The sequence below is a fragment of the Akanthomyces muscarius genome, chromosome 6 (genome assembly GCF_028009165.1).
Source record: "Akanthomyces muscarius strain Ve6 chromosome 6, whole genome shotgun sequence".
In the NCBI taxonomy this organism is placed as follows: domain Eukaryota; kingdom Fungi; phylum Ascomycota; class Sordariomycetes; order Hypocreales; family Cordycipitaceae; genus Akanthomyces; species Akanthomyces muscarius.
The window spans coordinates 1,235,967-1,256,537 of record NC_079246.1 but is presented as its reverse complement, the minus strand read 5'-3'; the positions used below and the strand labels follow the sequence as shown (position 1 = coordinate 1,256,537).

The 20,571-nt window shown below is 55.3% G+C and overlaps 9 protein-coding genes across 9 annotated transcripts; 6 read left to right on the top strand and 3 right to left on the bottom strand.

Annotated features, from left to right (window-relative positions):
* Positions 1 to 2,233: 2,233 nt before the first annotated feature.
* On the top strand, positions 2,234 to 4,271 carry LMH87_000440 (uncharacterized protein; the record flags this gene model as incomplete). The annotated part of the gene is made up of 2 exons (XM_056198349.1): positions 2,234 to 2,680; positions 2,742 to 4,271. The coding sequence occupies 2 exons, from the start codon at positions 2,234 to 2,236 to the stop codon at positions 4,269 to 4,271; spliced, it is 1,977 nt and encodes a 658-aa protein (XP_056055307.1).
* Positions 4,272 to 5,080: 809 nt separating this feature from the next.
* On the top strand, positions 5,081 to 5,353 carry LMH87_000439 (uncharacterized protein; the record flags this gene model as incomplete). Its single annotated transcript, XM_056198348.1, has 1 exon — positions 5,081 to 5,353. One exon carries the CDS (start codon positions 5,081 to 5,083, stop codon positions 5,351 to 5,353), a length of 273 nt encoding a protein of 90 aa, XP_056055306.1.
* A 466-nt stretch (positions 5,354 to 5,819) lies between these two features.
* Positions 5,820 to 6,963, bottom strand: LMH87_000438 (uncharacterized protein; the record flags this gene model as incomplete). The annotated part of the gene is made up of 3 exons (XM_056198347.1): positions 5,820 to 5,992; positions 6,081 to 6,196; positions 6,275 to 6,963. 3 exons carry the CDS (start codon positions 6,961 to 6,963, stop codon positions 5,820 to 5,822), a joined length of 978 nt encoding a protein of 325 aa, XP_056055305.1.
* An 880-nt stretch (positions 6,964 to 7,843) lies between these two features.
* On the top strand, positions 7,844 to 8,516 carry LMH87_000437 (uncharacterized protein; the record flags this gene model as incomplete). The annotated part of the gene is made up of 2 exons (XM_056198346.1): positions 7,844 to 8,152; positions 8,256 to 8,516. 2 exons carry the CDS (start codon positions 7,844 to 7,846, stop codon positions 8,514 to 8,516), a joined length of 570 nt encoding a protein of 189 aa, XP_056055304.1.
* Positions 8,517 to 8,972: 456 nt separating this feature from the next.
* Positions 8,973 to 9,823, bottom strand: LMH87_000436 (uncharacterized protein; the record flags this gene model as incomplete). Its single annotated transcript, XM_056198344.1, has 2 exons — positions 8,973 to 9,454; positions 9,517 to 9,823. The coding sequence occupies 2 exons, from the start codon at positions 9,821 to 9,823 to the stop codon at positions 8,973 to 8,975; spliced, it is 789 nt and encodes a 262-aa protein (XP_056055303.1).
* A 1,060-nt stretch (positions 9,824 to 10,883) lies between these two features.
* On the top strand, positions 10,884 to 11,174 carry LMH87_000435 (uncharacterized protein; the record flags this gene model as incomplete). The annotated part of the gene is made up of 1 exon (XM_056198343.1): positions 10,884 to 11,174. The coding sequence occupies one exon, from the start codon at positions 10,884 to 10,886 to the stop codon at positions 11,172 to 11,174; it is 291 nt and encodes a 96-aa protein (XP_056055302.1).
* Positions 11,175 to 11,553: 379 nt separating this feature from the next.
* On the top strand, positions 11,554 to 12,470 carry LMH87_000434 (uncharacterized protein; the record flags this gene model as incomplete). The annotated part of the gene is made up of 3 exons (XM_056198342.1): positions 11,554 to 11,771; positions 11,825 to 11,860; positions 12,044 to 12,470. The coding sequence occupies 3 exons, from the start codon at positions 11,554 to 11,556 to the stop codon at positions 12,468 to 12,470; spliced, it is 681 nt and encodes a 226-aa protein (XP_056055301.1).
* A 1,210-nt stretch (positions 12,471 to 13,680) lies between these two features.
* On the top strand, positions 13,681 to 15,213 carry LMH87_000433 (uncharacterized protein; the record flags this gene model as incomplete). The annotated part of the gene is made up of 4 exons (XM_056198341.1): positions 13,681 to 13,683; positions 13,746 to 14,075; positions 14,151 to 14,933; positions 15,025 to 15,213. 4 exons carry the CDS (start codon positions 13,681 to 13,683, stop codon positions 15,211 to 15,213), a joined length of 1,305 nt encoding a protein of 434 aa, XP_056055300.1.
* A 755-nt stretch (positions 15,214 to 15,968) lies between these two features.
* On the bottom strand, positions 15,969 to 16,985 carry LMH87_000432 (uncharacterized protein; the record flags this gene model as incomplete). The annotated part of the gene is made up of 1 exon (XM_056198340.1): positions 15,969 to 16,985. The coding sequence occupies one exon, from the start codon at positions 16,983 to 16,985 to the stop codon at positions 15,969 to 15,971; it is 1,017 nt and encodes a 338-aa protein (XP_056055299.1).
* Positions 16,986 to 20,571: the final 3,586 nt, after the last annotated feature.

Here is a 20,571-nt window from a genome sequence, read left to right as displayed (position 1 = left end):
GAGCGGCGGTGCTCGAAATGAATTTCCAGCGCCGTATTACCTGTACATGTCAGAGCCCTCGCGGATTCTATTTGGTTCTATTTTCTTTCTTCTTGGTGGTATTGTCAACACCAGGCTGAGAATACCCCAGACTTGCCTGTGACGTCTTTGGTCAGCGGCTCAAACGGCATCTGCAGCCCAGCCCATGTCAGCGCCATCATCCACAGGCATTGGGCGCTGTTTGCTAGTCGCGACCATTCTGACAGGCGCGGCGAAAATGAGCGAGTGTCTTTCTGCGAGAATAAATGATACTTGATCAGTATATTTATGGCAGGCCGGAAGCATTATTAGACATCTGCGCCGTTGCCACGGGTCTGTATCATGGGCTTATCGCTATCATGGACGGAAACGAGCTACAAAGTCCACAGCCGATATTGGTGGATGCGTCGCTGCAAACCTCGCTGCGGTGCACATCAAAATGGCGTGTAAGCCAAGAAGCCATCACGAGCTGCTTTGGCCCAAAATTCGGCCGGGTGCAGCTCTTACAGACATCAGCACCCAATAGCCACGTTCTTACTGGTACACGGCAGAAAGAATGCCTTTTTGGGCAGGCTCTGGCGATGAAGCTTACGCGCTAGTGCCGCCCAGTCCAGGCACAGGCGCTGCGACTGAAGCAAGCCGTTGGAGAAGCGGCTTACACGGGGCATGGCATGCTGTGCATCGGGAACATCAGCAGGGCAGCGGGGAGCCGAGCGAGACGGAAACAGGGTACTCCAGGGCTTGGAGGTTTATGAATGCCGGTTTGAAGCATTGGCACTGAAACCCGGGTGCGAGAGCTTCTTGTTCGCATTGCGGATACACGGTATTTTGGGCAAAAGAGGTATCCAGCTTTGCATCCCCGACAACGGCGCCACAACAGGTGAATAGCCTACTTCCGTGCCTGTCTTTTGGCAGCTTGCCAGTCCGGTAGCCCACCAACAAGGTGGCTGTTGCTGTTGCTGCTCCTGCAGACAACTGCTCATCCCCCCCACTACGCCAAACTCGGTACTAGCGCGGCGGGACAAGGGTCTTCCAACAGCAAGCCATCTCTGCTGCTAGCTGCCCACACACCGCGTGGCTGCAATTCAACAGATCCAGAAGGTTTTTATTAGCCTCAACTTGCCTGCGAAACAAGAGGAGACGGAGGGAAAAAAGGCTGCCCCAACTGGAACACAGCCGCAGTCGCTCGAGCGACACCGACATACACCGACACCGCTCATCTGGCTGGGTTTACATGCATGTAGATGCCATCTGGATGGGAGACGAGCCAGCACCAACTTATGGCAGAAAATAGATGGTTCTGCTGCTCATGCTCATCCAATAGTGAGCACAGTCAGCCCAGTAGGTTTGATGATTTCTTTTATTCTTATTCTGTTTTTGGGTTTTAGCCCTCAGCACAAGCTGCCTGTCAGATACAGCACAAGCTGCCTGTCAGAGACAGCACTGTGAGCATCCTGTGAGCCTGCAACTTGCAGTGGGTTATACCGCTGTTTCCGTCGAGCCCCACCCAGCCCAAGTCTAAAGCGCCCATCATCTCGCACTCCCTGGCCCGCTGCAACGCACCATCTTCAGCCCACAGGACTCTGCACCGCTATCGTGCTCGTACTGGCAAGCTGCATCTCGTACCGGTACTTGTACCTCCTCTCCAAGCCCTCTCACTCTTTTCCCTCGTCCCCTTCTCACACCCAGCGGCGCCGGCAGGGATCCGCTACAAGGTCCCGGCTCCACTCCCTTTTTTTGGTGACCCTCGTCGGCCTCTTTGGTGGGCTGTCGCTGCTCCCCAAGGTGGGCTGCCCGCTGCATGGCGACTCTCGGTGGGTGTGCTCTTGCGGCAAACACTCCCAGCAAAGGCCTGGTCCGACCTGTTGAACCAGCACCCAGAAGCTGTCCTCGCTATCCTCCGCCAGCTTCCTCCATCTCCTAATCTTTCTCTCACACCTCTTCTTCTTTTCCTCCATCTCATCCTTTCCCATCTTCGCCATTGGCAAGCTTCATCTTGTCTTTCTGCCATCTTGTCCCTTCCAAGCTCAGCTATTAACAGCTTCTCCCTTGTCAGCTGCTAAACCCGGCAAAAAAGTTTCCTGGTCGGAACCCGCCTCGTCCGTTTGCTCACCACTCGAGTCGCGTCCCTCAACAGCTTCAATTCGCCCGCCTTTGGCCTTGAACGGCTCTATTTCCACTTACCACACGCAACATACACAAAGCCTCCTTCACAATGGCCCAGGGCACCACCACCGGCAGCGGCGCCAGCCTCTCTGCCAACGACAAGATCCAGCGCTTCGCTGCTCCCAGCCGGCCCCTCAGCCCGCTCCCCGAGCACGCTCTCTTCCACGACAAGACCCGATGCTTCGTTTACGGTCTGCAGCCCCGAGCTGTCCAGGGCATGCTTGACTTTGACTTCATCTGCAAGCGCAAGACCCCCTCCGTCGCCGGCATCATCTACACCTTTGGTGGTCAGTTCGTCAGCAAGATGTACTGGGGCACCTCCGAGACTCTGCTGCCCGTTTACCAGCAGACCGAGAAGGCCATGTCCAAGCACCCCGACGTCGACGTTGTTGTCAACTTTGCCTCGTCTCGTTCCGTCTACAGCTCCACCATGGAGCTGATGCAGTACCCCCAGATCAAGACCATTGCCATTATTGCCGAGGGTGTCCCCGAGCGCGTAGGTTTCTCCCCAAGCGTTTCCCAAAATGTACCATCAGCTAACAGTCGGCTTCGCACAGCGCGCTCGTGAGATTGCCCACGCCGCCAAGAAGAAGGGCGTCACCATTATCGGCCCCGCCACCGTCGGTGGTATCAAGCCCGGCAGCTTCAAGATCGGTAACACTGGTGGTATGATGGACAACATTGTCGCTTCCAAGCTCTACCGCAAGGGCTCCGTCGGCTACGTCTCCAAGTCTGGTGGTATGTCCAACGAACTCAACAACATCATTGCGCAAAACACAGATGGCGTCTACGAGGGTATTGCCATCGGTGGTGATCGTTACCCCGGCACCACCTTCATCGACCATCTGCTCCGCTACCAGGCCGATCCCGCCTGCAAGATTCTCGTCCTGCTCGGTGAGGTCGGTGGTGTGGAGGAGTACAAGGTCATTGATGCCGTCAAGAAGGGCATCATCACCAAGCCCATCGTCGCTTGGGCCATCGGTACCTGCGCCAGCATGTTCAAGACCGAGGTCCAGTTCGGTCACGCTGGTGCCCTCGCCAACTCTCTGCTCGAGACTGCCGCCACCAAGAACAAGTCCATGAAGGAGGCTGGCTTCCACGTCCCCAACACCTTTGAGGACATGCCCGCCGTTCTCGCTGAGCTCTACCAGAAGCTCGTCAAGGAGGGCACCATTCAACCCCAAGCCGAGCCCGTTGTCCCCAAGATCCCCATTGACTACTCTTGGGCCCAGGAGCTTGGTCTTATCCGTAAGCCCGCTGCCTTCATCTCCACCATTTCCGATGACCGTGGTCAGGAGCTTCTCTACGCCGGTATGCCCATCTCCGACGTCTTCAGGGAGGACATTGGTATCGGTGGTGTCATGTCTCTGCTCTGGTTCCGCCGCAGACTCCCCGACTACGCCTCCAAGTTCCTCGAGATGGTTCTTATGCTTACTGCCGATCACGGTCCTGCCGTCTCTGGTGCCATGAACACCATTATCACCACCCGTGCTGGCAAGGACCTGATCAGTGCCCTCGTCTCTGGTCTCCTTACCATTGGCTCCCGCTTCGGTGGTGCCCTCGACGGAGCCGCTGAAGAGTTCACCAAGGCTTTTGACAAGAACCTGAGCCCCCGTGAGTTTGTTGACAGCATGCGCAAGGCCAACAAGCTCATCCCCGGTATTGGTCACCGTGTCAAGTCCCGCAACAACCCTGATCTGCGTGTCGAGCTTGTCAAGGAGTACGTCCTTGCCAAGTTCCCCAGCCACAAGCTCCTCGACTACGCCCTGGCTGTCGAGACCGTCACCACCTCCAAGAAGGACAACCTGATCCTTAACGTCGACGGCTGCATTGCCGTCTGCTTCGTTGACCTGCTCCGCAACTGCGGTGCCTTTTCTCCCGAGGAGGCTGAGGACTACCTCGGCATGGGTGTCCTCAACGGTCTCTTTGTTCTCGGTCGCTCCATTGGTCTTATTGCCCACTATCTCGACCAGAAGAGACTGCGCACTGGTCTGTACCGTCACCCCTGGGACGATATTACCTACCTCCTCCCCAACCTCCGCGAAGGCCGGCCTGGCGCTGAGGGCAGAGTCGAGGTGCAGATGTAAGGAAATGACGATTAAATTTCACGAGCGTCCCATTGCTTTTTGTTTCGAGTTACTATTGATGATTGGAAGTGATGAGATAAAGGAGGGAAACGGTAGAATACTGTACAGGAGAAAGGCTCGTGGCGGCACGCTGCAACGCGCCGGCCATGCTTTGCCGTTGAGCCGCAATAGACATGTAATTAATTCAATCTTTGTCAAATTTTCTGTTGTATTGCACGTGCTTTTGTCCATTATGAGTGAAGAGACGATCAAACTAAGGCCCAGCTAGGCATCTGGAGACGAGCGTTCACGCATGGAGTGCTGCGGGTGTCAGGACCTTTCCCCATGCTGCGCGAAGGACGCAACACGGCAGCATCTAGAATTGGAACGGTCCGTGTGGCTGCAATATACAACAATGACGAAATTTGTAGCAGACATCTGCTTTAAGTTATTTTCTGTCTGACTAGGCAGACAATGGTCGTTTGCGCAAAGGATCGCGTTCTGCCGGGTAAGCCACTATCACCAAGGCACGTGACTCAATTTTTGTCGTCTGCCCCCAAAGCTCCAAGTCGCAAGATCGCCAAACATGAAGAGCAACAATTGCGCCTGCACAAGTACATACGGCCAATAAACAATTACCGTGCCCATACAAATCGACTCACAAGCCTTTCATCCCGAGTCGAAGCCCCATTAAAGTTTATCGACCGAACCCCGAGACATCACGGCCGGGAGAGAACCCAAAAAAAAGTTCCAACGAATCCTACTCAGCCAAACATTCGACAAACTACACGCACCACACACAAGACCGACGACCGAGCAGGGAAAGCAAAATGTCCTTCTTTCGCATCACCCTCCACAGAAGCGCCATCGGCCTGCCGGAGCGCACGCGCGGCGTCCTCGCGGCGCTGGGCCTGCGGCGGCGCATGCAGACCGTCTTCCACCCGGCGGAGCCGCAGTTTGCGGGCATGATCTTCAAGGTCAAGGAGCTGGTGCGCGTGGCCGAGGTCGAGACGGCGCTGAGCAAGAAGGAGGTGTCGGCGGAGCGCACGCCCGACGCCGGGTTCTACGTGGAGAGCAGAGCGGCGGAGCGACTGCGGCAATGAGGGCAGCGGGAATGGGAGGTGGATAAAAGGGGGACGAATTGTATCATAAAACCAGCTTCTTTATTTTGACGACCATGTACAAGTATTACTGGCATATTGCAGGGGGGAAAGGGCGGCCATTGGCTGCATGGTAAGTAGCTCGTAGCATAGATTCTTCATCACATACAACACGACAGGCACTTTTTTTCTATCACTCTGACTTGGGTTCTTGGAATGATGTTCAGCAATGTGATGGAATGCAACAGTTTAAGATAGTTGTGCACTGGATAGGAGAAAAATTCTCCCCATGCTCCCCCGCAAAGATGTTAAATAAAAGAAAGGGGGGACTCGTCAACACCGTCGCGACAAAACAAAAGAAAACCGTTCCCAACCGAGGATGTAAGATGCAGATACCGGAAATGGTCCTATGGTGGTCGAGAAAGCAGGCCACCAGGAAATTACAAGTTTGTGCGGGCAGCGCAGCGATTTAGAAGCTGCGGGCCTTGTCAATGTACTCTTGCGACGGCGTCTCGTACTCGTTGACAAAGTAGTGTTCGCAGTTGCGGCCGAGCCACACGGTGAACTTGCCGATTTCCTCGCGCAGGCGGGAGACGGACTGCTGGTCCATGTTGGTCTGTGCGAGAAGTTCGGGGAGTGAGACTTTTTTGCCGCGTGTTTGCGTTAGCCTTGGTGTGGGCGTTTTCGGGCGAATGTTCAGTCATGATGAGCAAGTGAGGGGGGAACATACCGATAAGACGAGCGAGATGCTCGGCCCCGTACACGTCGCAGACAGTCTTGTACTCTGCGTTTTCTTCGGGGTTGTCCCACAGCTTGCGGATATCCATATATTGATGACGCTCGAAGCTGTTTTTTTGGCGGCTGGCATTAGCAAACAAATCATGCGTGGTGAGCGGGAAAACAAGGGTGAGGTCCAAAACGTACCGGTACAGCAGTATCCTACTCAGCGACTTCTCAAAGTACTCGCGGAAGCCGGCAATGACCTCGGCCAGGATATCCATGCTCGCGGAGCCCTCTTCGCGATGCGGCCGCTCAAACGCGAGGTACTCAGCAAAGATCTTGGTGACGGGCTTGGGGTGCGGCAGCGGCACGAGCTGGTTGTTCTTGGTGATGTTCTCCCAGTCGTCGACGAGCATGGCCTGGATGTGGTCCGGCACGGGAATGTTGATCATGGGCTTGATATGAAAGGCGTCCTCCGTCTCGAGCTCCCAGTCCTTGCCGCGACGGCCGCCGCCCGCGCGCCCTCCGCCGCCCATGGCCGCGGCCGAGCTTCCCCTCTCCTCGCTGCCGCGACCCGACGACTCGGGCCCTCCACCGCCGCGCATCATCTTCTTGGCCCCCGCGGGCTGCTTGGCGTTCTTCATGCTCTGACGCAGCTGGGCGTGCAGCTGGGCGGCGAGCTCCTTGTGCTCGTCGTCAAAGGGGCGGATGCGGTCGGCGACGACCCAGTCGTCCCAGGTGTTCTTCCAGCCCTTGTAGTGCACCTTGTACTTGAAGACGTTGTGGCTCGACATCACATCGGTGACCTTGGCCTCGTAGAGCATGTCCATGTGGAAGCAGAGAACCTTTTCATCCTTGCTGTACTGGGGCGCGGGCTGTCGCGCAGGAGCCATCTTGTTCGGGTGAGCCCGCGGCGGCGCGCTGGCTGGGCTTTTGTGAGAGGTGAGAGAAAAAAACACAGCTAGAGGTAACCTCGGGTTGGGGGTTTGTTTGCGAGAAATATATTAAAATTTGTAACAATGATAGATTGACAAAAACAAAGTCGTCATACAGACTTGAGGCCCGGATTCGTAATGTTGTGTATTGGACGGGTTGTTGATGAAAAAGAAAGTTGCTGGCTGTTTGCAACATGAGCAGCTCACGACAGACGACCCAGAGACTGACAGACGTGACCTGGCCGGACTCGCGTTAATTGCCCAGTGTCCCTTGCGGTCCCTTTTTCCTCCCACGCGACGCGAGTTTTGCTGGTGGTGCTAGAAGGCTGTGATTGGCTGCTGCTGCTGGCTTTGGTGCAGTGAAATGCGCCGAAGATGACTGATTTAGCGCCTGAAGCATCCCCTGTGCGTCGCGAAACGGCCTGTGTGCAGACCGCCAAAATACCGTGTGTTACAGCGGTCGAGAAGAGTTGAAGCCCGCCACCTTCTAAAAGTCCCCTCTCCGGAGCTTGGAAATAAATTGCCCTCGCACCAATTGAATCACTTTCTCTCTGTACTTTTCTCACTCTAGCTTTGTTCCCTGCCCCGAGCCCGGAGTCTGCATTGAGACGATCTGTAAAAGTCGACCGTTGGCGGAGGCCGGCCAACGTCACAGCCTCATGCAGCACGCGTCTCCAGACGACGGCGCAAGCCTCAAAATCTGGACCCTGCATTAACAGGGAACACCCTCCCTCGAGCTCTACGTCCCCCCGCAAAACCCAAAGCGACCCCACGAGAGATTCAATCAACCTTCGTCAACCCTCTACAATCTCGAAATTGTGACATAAACAAGACAACCATGGCCGCGGCCCAGACTGAGGAGGCCGAGCTCCTCACGAGCTTCCTCCTCGACCCCGCGCGACTGCCCAACATCCTGACTTTCGACCAGTTCCGCGCGCTTTTTCCTCGCGAAGTGCACGCCAACCCCTTGCTGCGCAGCCTCTTCCTCGACCTATCTGCCCAGCGCGGGCACACCATCGACACCGTCGCCGCGGCCATTGAGTTCGAGGTCCAGCGCGGGGGACAGGCCATCCGGCGCGAGGTGGCGCGCCAGCGCCGCGAGGAGGTGGACTGGGAGGTGGACGGCGAGGTGGAGATGGACCGCGCTGTAAGTTTTCTCGCGTCCTCGCTTCGCTCGATCTTGTTCATTCGCATGAGTCCATCGGAGGATGGCGGGACAGGCAGTTGCTGACACAGACATGTGCGCATAGCTGTTTGCGAGCGATTCGGCGGCGAAGAAGTCCAAGCATACGCTCGGCAGCATCCTGCCGGAGCTCGAGGGCGCGACGGCCGCAGTTGAGGGCGAGATTGCCAAGCTGCAGCAGCAAGAGGCTGACCTAAAAGAGGCCCTTGCCCGGACGATTGACGAATTGGGCGACCTGCGCACCGGTGAACTCACGAACCAGCAATTACCGGACGAAGTGCTCGACCGCCTAGAGAATCTACAAGAAATATGCAATCGCAAGACGTGATGCAGCACATGAAACCGGAGAAGACTGCAGAAAATCAGAGTGACTACAGCAAATCGCGCCAATCACGCGGCGAATCGCATCGCAAAAGAAGAGCCAAGGATAACCTAAAATGACATGTATTCACGGCCGTTTCTTCTCTATTAGACATGGCCACATACCCAACATGAAAAAGAGACATGGTTGGCGGCATATAATCTAACAATGCGTGGGAAACATCCCACCATGAAAACCTCCACCGACCCTCTGACCCAAAGAGCGACTCCATTCGAAAAGGAAAACATCAGTCGTTGTCATTGTCGGCCCCCGAATTTTGATTGTCCCAAGAGAAGAGAAAATGATGTACCGGAAGAAATCAAGGAGCACGCTTGAGCTCCCTATTAAAAAGCGATGAAAGGGTGTATTATAGGATATTTCGCGAAAAAAAAAAGGACAAGGACGAGAAGAATGCGTATCCAATTATTGAGCGGCACCAGCGGCGTCGGGAGCACCAGGACGGCGCTGCTGAGGAGGCTGCATGCGGTTACCCATCATCGTGCGGCTGACCATGGAGACAATGAGCATGAAAGCCCAGTTGGGAACGAGGCCGAAAGCCCAGAAGACGTAGCCGACGGGAACAGAAAGGCCGAGCTCGGCAATCTTGCCGTTGAAGGGATGGAACCACGAGTCGAGGAGCTCGAAGGACTTCTTGCCGTTGGTGTGGAGAGTGACGAGGTCGTCGACAGTGGTGCTCGTCATGTTGAGGCGTCTCTTGTAGATGTCAATGGGAGCAGGCTCGGGCAGCATCTGAAAGGCCCAGATGGCGCCGACGCCAGCGGACCACGAGTTGCAGAGGACGCGCTCGTCCTCGCAGTTGAGAATAGCCATATGAGGTGTCTTGGGGGTGATGGCGAAGCGGCCGGCGGTTTCGTTGAAGACCTTCTCGACCTTCTCACACTGGCCTGCATAGCATGTTAGCACGCGCGATGGCGATACAAGTAGAACAATACAAAGGGGTCCATACCGAAGCAAGTCTTGTTGCGACCAGTGATGAGCACCCACCACTCCTCGGGGATCTCAGAACCCGCCTTGACGGGAGCGTAGAGGGTGTTCTTCCAGTTCTCGAGGGTCAGGTGGGACATTTTGATCTCGCCGACCTTGGCCTCGGCGGCAGCGACGGGGCCATCCTGTACGACGGGCGAGTCGGCCACGTAGCCGGTGAACTTGCCGAGGAAGTTTTGGAACTGGGCCTTGTACTGGTCCAGCGGGCCGTCGGCGGCAAGAGCGGGAACGGCCGCGACGAGGGCGGCGGTAGCGAGAGAGAAGCGCATTGTGGCGTGTTGAGTTTCTTTTGAAAGCGAGAGAGATTAGGGGGGCTTGGTTGGCAGAGGCAATAAGTAGCTCGAGGATCCGGCTGGCAAGTGGTGGCACGTAGTAGAAAAAAGGGCTAGCAGGGGGAACCTAGTAGGGGATTGGTTCAAAGGAGGGATATGAAGCTTAGAAGAGAAAGCAAAAAAAGTATTGCGGGAAGACGCGACAGCTGCGGGAGGGGGGAGATTCCGTGATGGAAGATGGAAGATTGGGGGAAATACCTAGGGAAAAGAGAGACGAGGCTAGGTGGCCAATTTACCAGGACCTCGAGTTCGTGGCGCGGCGTGGCGTGGCGTTGCGGCGCGTTTTCTTTCAGCAACACGAGGCTAGTTAGGTGCCTGGATTAAGGGACGTGGTACTTGCTTATGTGCGTGATTTACGTGGCAGACTAGGTATCCATCTCCGCAGAGGAGTAAAAGGGTGAACAGCGGTAGGTAAAACTAGGTAGCTGTCTGGGGAAAATATTTCTGATTGAAATAGAAACAAAATACTAAATAATTATCCACTGCCCCAATCTATAGCACACTATTCTCATCGCATGAATCAAGATGTTGGGGTTTAATAGGTACCAGCTATCGCGGCCAAGGAGGTGCCTGTGCGACAGCTGCCTCGCGGCTGCTGCTGCCCAGAGAGTCTGGTCTGGCCCTCTTCTGACGTACGTTTTCTCGCATTTAGGCTCATGTATAGCTTTTGTGTTCTGTCTTCTCCTGCCCGATTTTGCTCCAGCGAGCCAACGCCATTCCCATATACAACCATCAGTCTTCCATGTTATTGAGAGCAAAGCTGGTGATATCAACTGCTGCCTTTCTTGTCATTGCCTCCTTCTTCGGTGACGCGAATCTCGTTCGTCGAGTTCGGAAGCCATCCTCTCCTTTGCCGCCCTCCGGTGAGTTTTGCCGCAGCGTCGCTGGCATCCCATCCAGCTTCTTTTCAGTCTGGCGGAAACTACGTGAATCGTAATGTCAGGAGGAGACCAGCTAGTCGTCTTTCACTCGGAAGCCAGTCCATCTCTATACAGACATGGCAGAGTTACAAGCTCGGCTAGCCCGACTCGGTCCAACCATTGAGCGACTCATGTCCATCGGCGGAACGCCAGGCCTCGCCCTCGGCGTAGTCAGCTTGGACAAGCCGGTCTACTACGCCAACTACGGCTTTCGAGAAGTGGATAAAGAGCTCCCGGTCACGCAGGATACCATATTTCCCGCCTGCTCCCTTGCAAAAGCAGTCACATCTGCAGCCATGGGCCTACTCGTCGATGGCAACAAGGTCACATGGGACAGCCCTATCCACAACCTTCTGCCCGCGTTCTAGTCCAATGCTACAGGAAAATACCACTCTAGTCGACATTCTTTCCCACCGCACGGGCATGCTGGGCCGATGATCTGATCCTTGGCACAGACGGCAATGTTCTTCTCCAGGGCAACGACTTGATCAAGTTCGTGAACCAGCTGCCCCTCCAGTGTCCCTTCCGCGTCCAGTTCGGCTACAACAACTTGCACTATGAGCTTGCGGGGTGCATCATAGAGCATATAAGCGGCCAGTCTTACCCTGAATTTGTTCGTGATCGCCTCTTCAAACCTCTTGGAATGGATCGCACTTTAGGCAGCACTCCGTCGGCTGACCTGGATCCCATCACTATCAACTACAACGCCCTTGACGATGCAACCGCTTTCCGACCAAGTTTCTTGGTATGGGCGACCACGGGTATGGAGCCCCCAGTGGCGGTCTGCGGTCCACTGTCGAAGATCTTGCCAAATTTTACGGCGCTTTTCTTCAAGGCATCAACAATCAGTTTGAAGACGGTGCTCCTTCATCTGGAACCTCCACTCTCAAGCAGCTCCCGCAAGTCACGTCAGCTAAAATAGCTATTGACCAGCCGTCAAAGCACGAATCCTCCTACGCCTTTGGGTGGGCTAGAGTGCAGCTTCATGGTCGCATGGGTCAGATTGGACTGAGCCCAGGCCTTCTGCCCGATGGCATGCCCCTCGTTGGCAAAGGTACTTCCCAGCTTGTCATTTATCATCAGGGGAGCTTTCCCGGATCCCTAGCCCTGAAAGCGTTGCTTCCCGAAATCAACAGCGCCGTCATTGTGCTCACCAACTCACTAGCACTGAATGGCGTGGCAGATTGGGTAGGCCAGCTTGTAATTGAAGAGCTCATCAACTGACCTCTGACCTGAGAAACGACTTTGTCAGCCTAGCCGAGAAGGCAGTCACCAAGAATCTCGAATGGCATTCCTCCGTCGTCGAAGACTTGAAGAAGCACCAAAAGTCAGGCACATTGCCCAAGCCTTTCGAGCAGTACGTCGGCACTTACTGGGATCAGCAGCAGATTTTCAAGATAGAGGTGGTGCACGATAGTGGTACTCTCTATTGGCTCATCCAAGGTCTCGATAATGAAAAGTTTCCACTCGAGCACTACCACGACGATGTTTTCACCTGGCTTCGCCCACGGAATGAGCTCTCGAGAAGAGGACGATGGGCTGGATGGGATCAGGAAGCTATATTTTGGATAGTTCACTTTGGGGTTGACGATGACGAGAGAATAGATAGGTTGACCTGGGCACATGACAGTGGTGTCCCAGCTGTGACATTTACAAAGATATGAGGGAACTAAGAGAAAGATGTTTAGCAATCAAAATCTACCATAATGCGAGAGCTGGTCAAGAAAAAAAAACAATGCCTTGATTCTGCTCATTATCGTGAAATTATCGTCTAATGATTGACGCTGATGTACGAGGCTGTGCAGCATGAGTTGGGTCGTATTGGCAAAGTCAAGTACCTTCTGAGCAAAGGCGTCAACCCGGACGCAGAAGATCAGAACTTGAAGACGGCACTTGATGTTGCCGCAAGTAAAAGGGCGAAGGACGTTCTGCAGCTCTTTGCACGCGGTGGCCAGGTTACGGCTGGGCAGGCTGAGTAGGATAGCGAGTCTGACAGTGTGGATAGTCTGTAGACTATTACGAGTAGGTAGTTGTCGCTTCGCACACTTTCCTGCACTATGGCGGGTTCATATTGTGGGAGAATGACTCCCTTCTTCCCGCTGTTGCATGAAAGGAACCGGTTCGTCGCTGTTTGTGGATGGCATCTGTGAATACACTGTGTTTCCTCACCGAGGCTGTGCCATAGCCCACAGATCACGATAGCCCATCAGCCACCCTCATTACTGCCGACAGAAAGTCAACAGATTTCCAGATTCTAAGCTTAGAAATAGTCTTACAGCGGATCGAGAACCATTTTCGTGTATTTTTTTCCAGTGCACTCTTCAAAAAGATGGTAAATAAATAGACGTTGATGGTGATTGGGGGACAGCAGTGTCAAGGGCCATAGTAGCAAGAATGAGAATTGGAATGGCAAGCCGTAGTTTGTAGAGACAATAAGACCGGAATTTTTACTATTAGGATTCATCCTTTGTGAGGTTTGACAGGAACAGAATGAAAACCATTTCTCACTGCCACAGGCTCTTCTCATCTAACTGCACAAAGGCAGACGTCTGTCTACTTGAGGGCACCAACCATTATTTACATACTCTGGCAACACAACGCTTCTTCAGTTTGAATTTGATACATCACCGTCAGTTCTTTGACCTTGGTCTCTCCAGTTTCATTGCGGCCATTTTTTTTTTGTTTCGACTGGGCGAGGCAACACGTTACGCGGCACTGATGTAGATGCATGTGCCAGAGACTGAGGGGCACGCACTGGGGTACAGTGGGGCAACCACCATTAACACGTTAACACGACGAAGGCCGCTTTAGCACGGCCCTGCAGAGTAAATATCCCCACGGCACTGAAGCTTCATCACACAAGACACCAATGCGATGGTATGTTGCCTTTTCAGATGATTTTTTCCTGGATTATTTATCGATACTGACGTCTTTGCAAGGCTTCCGTCGCGAACCCGCCAAACCGGAAGCGCACCCGGCCATCCAACGCGTCCAACAACACGTCCCGACGACAAGCTGCCGACGATGCCTCCCGGCCTCTGAAGCGCAGCCGGCCCAGCAACAGCGCCGCCGCTGCGGCGAACACCGCATCGAACTCGCGATCCTCTGCGGCCGCGCTTCTCCGGGGACCAAACCCCAACGTCGCGAGGAACCGCATCGGCGGCGGCCAGGAGGCATCGTCCCGGCCGTCTCTCCAAGACGTGACGCCGTCGCAGATTCAGAACAAGCCGCCGCCACCCAGACGACGAAGTGGCCAGACGAAACCGATCGTGAGAAGGGCAGTAGCTCCAGCACAAGCAGGCGGCAGGTCGGGGGCTACGCAGCGACAACAACAGCAACAACAGCAGGAGTCTTCACCTGACGAACAGCCAGTTGCACGGTCACGGAGGCGCGTTGGCGAGGAACAAGACGAGGAAGAGGAAGGTGGCGAAGCATCCGACGTCGACGACCAAGACGAAGACGAAGACGTCCCGCCCTCGCCAGAGAAGCCGTTTGCCCACGTCGCGCCGTTTACGCGGCGCGTTCGGCAGTCCACCATCGAGACGAAATGGAGTCCCCTCGGGCGCGGCTCCCTCAAGGCGCTGACCTCGATCCTGCAGCTCGCGCACCGCCCCATCCTGCAGCGCCTCGCCCAATCCTCCGAGTCGCGGCGCGCGCCCACCGAGGCCGCGCTGCGGCTCATCACCAAGCGCGTCCTCGACAAGGTCCGCGGCGTGGAGGCGCGCGGCATCGCGCCGCTGCCCTTCCCGCCGGCCTCGCTGCCGACGCGCACGCAGCGCGGGCGCCCGCGCGGCGGCCGCGCCGAGCAGGACGGCGGCCGCGAGACGGAGCTCAACTTTGAGAGCGTCCTCGACGCCAAGCAGACGCTGGAGCGGCAGCTCGATCCCGTGCTGCACGCGGTGGACCTGCTGAGCGCCGAGACGAGGCGCGTCGAGGAGGAGCTCGAGGAGGACTACGAGAAGCTGAGGCTGCTCGAGGCCGAGGTGCGGACGCGGGCGAGGGAGAACCGAAGCCTGCTGAAAAAGGCACACGTGCTGGCGCCAGAAAGTGCGAGTACGACGGGTGGCATGAGCAGTGCGGAGGAAGGCGGCGTCAAGTTTGAAAAGACGGCGCTGAATCCGTTTCAGGTACGTTTTTTTTTCTTTTCTTTTACGAATTGTGAATGGGAGAGACGGTATGTGTATGTGTGTTGTGTACTGATGTAATGGGCTATGGCAGAGTATCGAGGACGACGAGATACGCGACATGATCAGCACGCTGGGCGGCCATGTCGACAGGATCCAGAGCAACACGGCGCAAACGGCCGGCGTTGGCGATCAGATCGAGCGGACGAGGGCGGCGCTGCAGGCGGTGCTGGCCAGAAAGCTGGGCGCACAGACATACGAGCACGTTGTCCTCGGACGATGAGCATATATATATACGTACATGTATATACCGGCGGCTCATCTGCTCCTCTCTCGACTGAGGCATTCCGGCGCATCACGACACGACACGACAAATTGTTTTTTTTTTCTGGCATTGACAGCGTTTAAATTTGGGGCAAGTATTGTTGTCGTTTTTATCTGGCAAAGGGGAAGGGCATCATCACATTGGCGTTTTGTTTATTAGTTGTGCTGTCTGTTCGAGAGCGGCGGCCTGGGGTTGCTGAGACGAAAAAATTGATACCCAAACAAGATTGATCCATTACATATCAAGCAAACACAGTCTCATAAATGTCGGGCGTGATTCGTAAAAGATGAGACCGTTTACGGTCTGTTTATCTTAACTGTCATGTCAAAGAGCACAAAGTCTAACGTGCCATCAACACCGAGGGTTCGAGAGTTTAGATACTGTCACGGCAGGCCACATCTCAAGTCACAGAAGACACTTTCACATCAAATATAGCGAGGACGCAGTCATGGATAAATCAAAAGTATACTCCGCTATGTAACAATGACATTGGTAGCCCCTCGCTAGATTGGCCTTTTACGACTTCCGCAAATCCAAAAATTCCGAAAATCCAAAATCTAAAAAAAATCGTGTCGGGCCCTCCATATTTGGTACAAATATGTAAACCGGTACATGTTTGAAAATGCAATCGACACATGGACAGAAAGAAAGGAAAAATCAGGAGCTGTGAGGGCAATGCACCTCGACGCTCACCGAGACTCTAGCCCGTGAGCTTAGCGGCGGAGACGGGCAAAGCCAGAGGGGGCGGGAGCACCAGTGGCGGTGGGGGTGGTGCCGTTGTTGGCGGGATAGGGGACAACAGTGACGGTGGCCTCGATGGTGGTGGTAGAGTCAGACTCGCAGGGAGTGGTAGAGGCCTCAGCGGGAGGCTGGCTGGCCTTGGCCTTCTCACCACCGGCGGGCTTGCTGTTGTTGTCCTTGCCAGCGGGCTTCTCCTGCTCAACCTGCTTGCTGCCGGCAGGGGCAGAGGTGGCGGCACAAGGAGCAGACACGGTGACGGTGACGGGAGCGGCAGTCACAGTGGTCTGAGCGACAGTTACGGTAACAGTAGCGGGAGCGGCTCCGGAGGCACACTTCTCGCCGTTGCCGCTGTTGCCGTTGCCACCGTTGTTGTTGCCGGCAGCGGCGGAGGGAGTGGCCTTGGCGCGAGTGATGGTGACGGTCTTGGTCGAGGTGGAGGTAGCCGTGGTGGTGACAGTCTCCTCGTTGGTCTTGGAAGCACCAGCAGGGGGGGTGATGGTGGACTTGATGGTGGTGGTGATGACGGTAGGCACAACAGACTGTCTGTCGCCGGAGCCCATGGTCAGGGTAATCGTCTTGGTGGAGATGATGTCGGTGGTCTGAACAGGAGGCTGCGTCTGGCTGGGGGCAGCAGCAGAAGAAGCAGACTTGTGCTTCTCGATGATCTGCTGGGAGATGGTGCTGGCCTCGGCGACGGGGCAGACGGTGGTGGTCAGGTCAACAGTCTCGGTGACGGTCTTGATCTGGCGGTCAGACTCGGGAATGGTGGACATCTCGGGCTTGCCAGCCGGGCAGTTGGTGACGGTAGGCGCACAGCTGATGATGGTGGAGGTGCGGGTGGTCTGGACAGTCAGAGTGGTGATGCTGCCCGCTGGGGTGGGAGGGGCGGTGCCGGTGCTGTTGCCGCGAGGGAAGTGCAGGTGTCTGCCGGGGGTGAAGGCAGAGGCGAGAGCGGCATAGGCGCCGACGAGAGCAAAGGTGGACTTCATTTTGAATTGCTGGTTATAATCGGCGAAGCGATATATCGAGTGTGCAAGAGCTGAAGTGGATAGAGAGCGTGTAAGAGACTGGCGGAGGCGTCGAGCAAATGGCCAATTTCAAGGATTCGAATCGAGTTGACGAGAGACGTAACAAAGAATGATAACACAAAAAATCAATCGTGGCAAAACCAGCAAGCTCACGAAAAGGAAGGAATAAGAACCGGCGTCGGTAGCGAAGTATCGATGCTGATATCTGGGTAGTAGAGAGCAAAAAGAGATGTGACTGTAGTTGGGACAGGTCAACACCAGGTTGGTAGTAGCGATGCCGAAGCGATTGAAAAGAAGGTTGAACAAGGAAAAAAGGAATGTGGTCAGCTCTTTGGAGAATGGATGAAGGGAAGGAAATCGGGAGGAGAGCAAGAAAAGGAGCGGGAGAGTTGGTTATGAGGGTGGTGGGAGCGAGGCGCGGGCCCCAGCCAAATAGGAAGCCCAAAGCAAGGACAGGCACAGGCACAAGCAGGAGAGAAAAGGTGGGGTGGGTGCCAAGTGGGAAGATGCAAGGTGGGGGCATGCGGGTGGACACTTGGAGGGGGCGTCCAGGTACGGCGGGCGGGCAACAAGAAAACACGCAAAACACACGCCCCAACAGCTCGACGCGCTGCACCACACTGGCACTCACTGGCACTCACTAGACGGACAGTGACACTGGCACTGGCTGGCACTGGCCCTGAGCACGGTCGAGCTTCAGGCTTTCGGCGCTGTCTTGCGCTGCAACAACCACCGCAAGCTGTCGTAAAATCATCTCCTGATGAGGAGCTGCAGCGCTGAAGCTTCCGCCTGTGCCTGCGCCTGTGCAAACCACCCCAACCCACTGTAACCGGCCGCTACAGCCTATCTGTGCCTTGGTCGGCTTCCCTCTTCCCCTGTTGCCCGGCTTCCTTGTCGATGCTATTCTTATTTCCTGTCTGCACCAGACTAACCAGTAACTAGCTCTCATGCCTGTCTCGCTGCCATTATTGCCAGGATCCAGCACTGCCTCGTCCATCATTACGAAGTCTGTCGACAGTTCCTTGCTCCGTAGACCCAACCCAGAATTCTCGACCCCGATCCCCGGTCCGCTGTTGGCCGTTCCCCCCTCCCAGGTCCTGCTTGTGGATGCTTGGATGCCTCGAGAAGAAGAAGAAGAAACTGCTCTGCTGTCTGGGGCAAATTCCAGCGTCGCACCGCTGCAATATCGAGAGTGCCCATCCGTATCGTTTCACTACTTTGCACATTTATATTACTCCCTCACTGCCCACTGGCCGCCCGTTGCAGCCCAAGCCCAAGCCCACCAAGCCGCCGATTGATTTGCATCTCTGCTGCACCCTGCAATATCAAGTGCGCGCAAGCACCGCTGTGGCGTCGTTTCGACTAGATGGCCAGGCCCGGCTGCCTTTTTGGCTAGCAAATTTCTTTCTTTTCCACGCATAACCAGTCCCCCGCTCCTAGAATCTCACGATGCTGCTAGCAACGACCAGCTAGGGCGTGCAGCAAACGCCTCAAGCCTCCCTCTCGCCTACTGGTAATAACCCAAACTTTAAACATCTGCTTTGCTGCCCTTGCTTGCCAGCATAAAGGCCATCCTCCTCGTACCGGTAGAGATTTCAATTTAGGCGTATTGCTTGCATTCGTTGGATTTTTTTTTTTCTAAGCTGCCTACCTAGCTGTGGGCTCATATGCTCCGTTTGTACGGAATTGTCACAGCCTCTTTGTGCAGATACATGTGCCTGCCAACTGTCAAGTTTTAATACTGCCAGCTGCCAGGCACCAGCACAGAGCCCCGCATCATTGTCCTCTCGATCACCACATCTCATCTCCCAACTTGTTCCTTTTTTCTTCATCTTCGACATCCCTTGCTCCTCGATAAACCGCCCATTGTTTCCACGCAGCCTGCTTGCTGCTTCCTTGCCATCCCAGTACTCATCCACCGCCTCGGCGCCCGCTCGACGCTCAGGGGCCTCGAATGCAGGTACCGTCGTAACCTGAGACGAGTCGACAGCCAATCGTTCCCCATGGCCGACGCCATCCCGGGCCGCTCAACAACGGCCTTGCTCTTCTAGGCCTAGCGAGCACTAAAAAGAGCGCCAGGAGGCTCAGGGACACCTGTTGCACGATCTGCGCCACTGCCCCACGCCGTCAACTTGCTCAAGCCCCTCATCCTCCTGCCCTTGCTACTGGTAGCTTCCAGGTCGCCAGGAACGCCGTCGTCACCACCGCTCTTCATTCCTCCACGCTTGCCTCGTCCCTTGGCGCCCCTCCACCAACCACAACCCACGCTTGCTGACCGGCTGGCTGGCTTTTCAACGCGTGCCCTTCGCCTGTCTTTCTCTCGCTTTTGCTTGGCTACATGCCCGCGCTTCCGAGACCCTTTGTCATGGACAATGTCGACATTGTCTGCGTCCTGCGCCGTGACATTCCATTCTCATTCGCACAATGCGATGCGACTCAGATACGCGACGCGTGATGAGCATTCATAACTGTCCGCATACTCGCAATACACAATCCGCTGTAGTTGACCATGCAAGAGTTCGGTCAGCTGCATTTTTGCTGTCGGCACCCGACGGGAATCCTGAAAATGCCTCTCTGCCCGCCATGGAAAATTTAAGAGCTCGAAGTTATTGCCCGGAAATGTGCTTCTGCTCTCATTCGACCGCGAACATTGCTTCTGGTGGAATAGCTTAGAGTTTCGCCAAGCCTGCCGCCGCCAGGAACAGCAAACTCAATTGCTTCCACCCAGTTCAGGGAGGCTTGTGGCCAGTACAGCGAAACGAAAAGTCATGTTATTTATGAACTGTTGGTCTAGGCACATGGCGAATTGGCCAAATTCGCCAGGTCGACATCGCAATGCTGTATTCGGTCTCAAGCAGCTGCTGAAGATCCACCCATCGCGCCAAGTCAAAAGATACACTCCATGCCCGACATCGTGTTTTTGTTTTGGCGTTTTGGCGCCAGCAAACTAAGTCCCTTTCTGCTGGTCGACATCTTCTAGGGCTACCTGGTCTCTGTCGAGAGATTTTACCTTTCTTGAAGATCGCGTCGCTGGCCATAGCTGCAACGCTGCGCGGACGGGTTCTCAAAGAAATGTGGCTGCATAAACGTTCGCCCTGGCGAGATATCGAGCCGCTTAGCACACCCCCCTTGCGCCAATACACCCCACCCCCTGCATGGCCCCTGGCATGAAACACGAGGACAGCGGACTGTCCGCAGCATGTTAATAATGAGTGCTGATAGCTCGCTGACACTGTGCTCTGTACGTTGGCATGCACCTGTCAGAAAAGTCGCGTTGTTCAAGGCCAGATCGCTACCTTTTTCTTTTGGTAATGGTCCTGCCCGGAGCCGAACTTGCTACCGGCTCACAGACCGACTATCGTCACTCAGGGTTGCCTGTGAGTCATTCGGGAACCAACGATATGGTGCCAGCACGCATCTAGTTACTGAGTGCCAGTCCATATCATGGCGAAGAAACATGACTGGGTCGATGAAGGAGATTAGCTAGGCGCTCGTTGCGCCGTACACGTCGCTGCTAAGTTAATGCTGGGATGATCGACGCCATCCC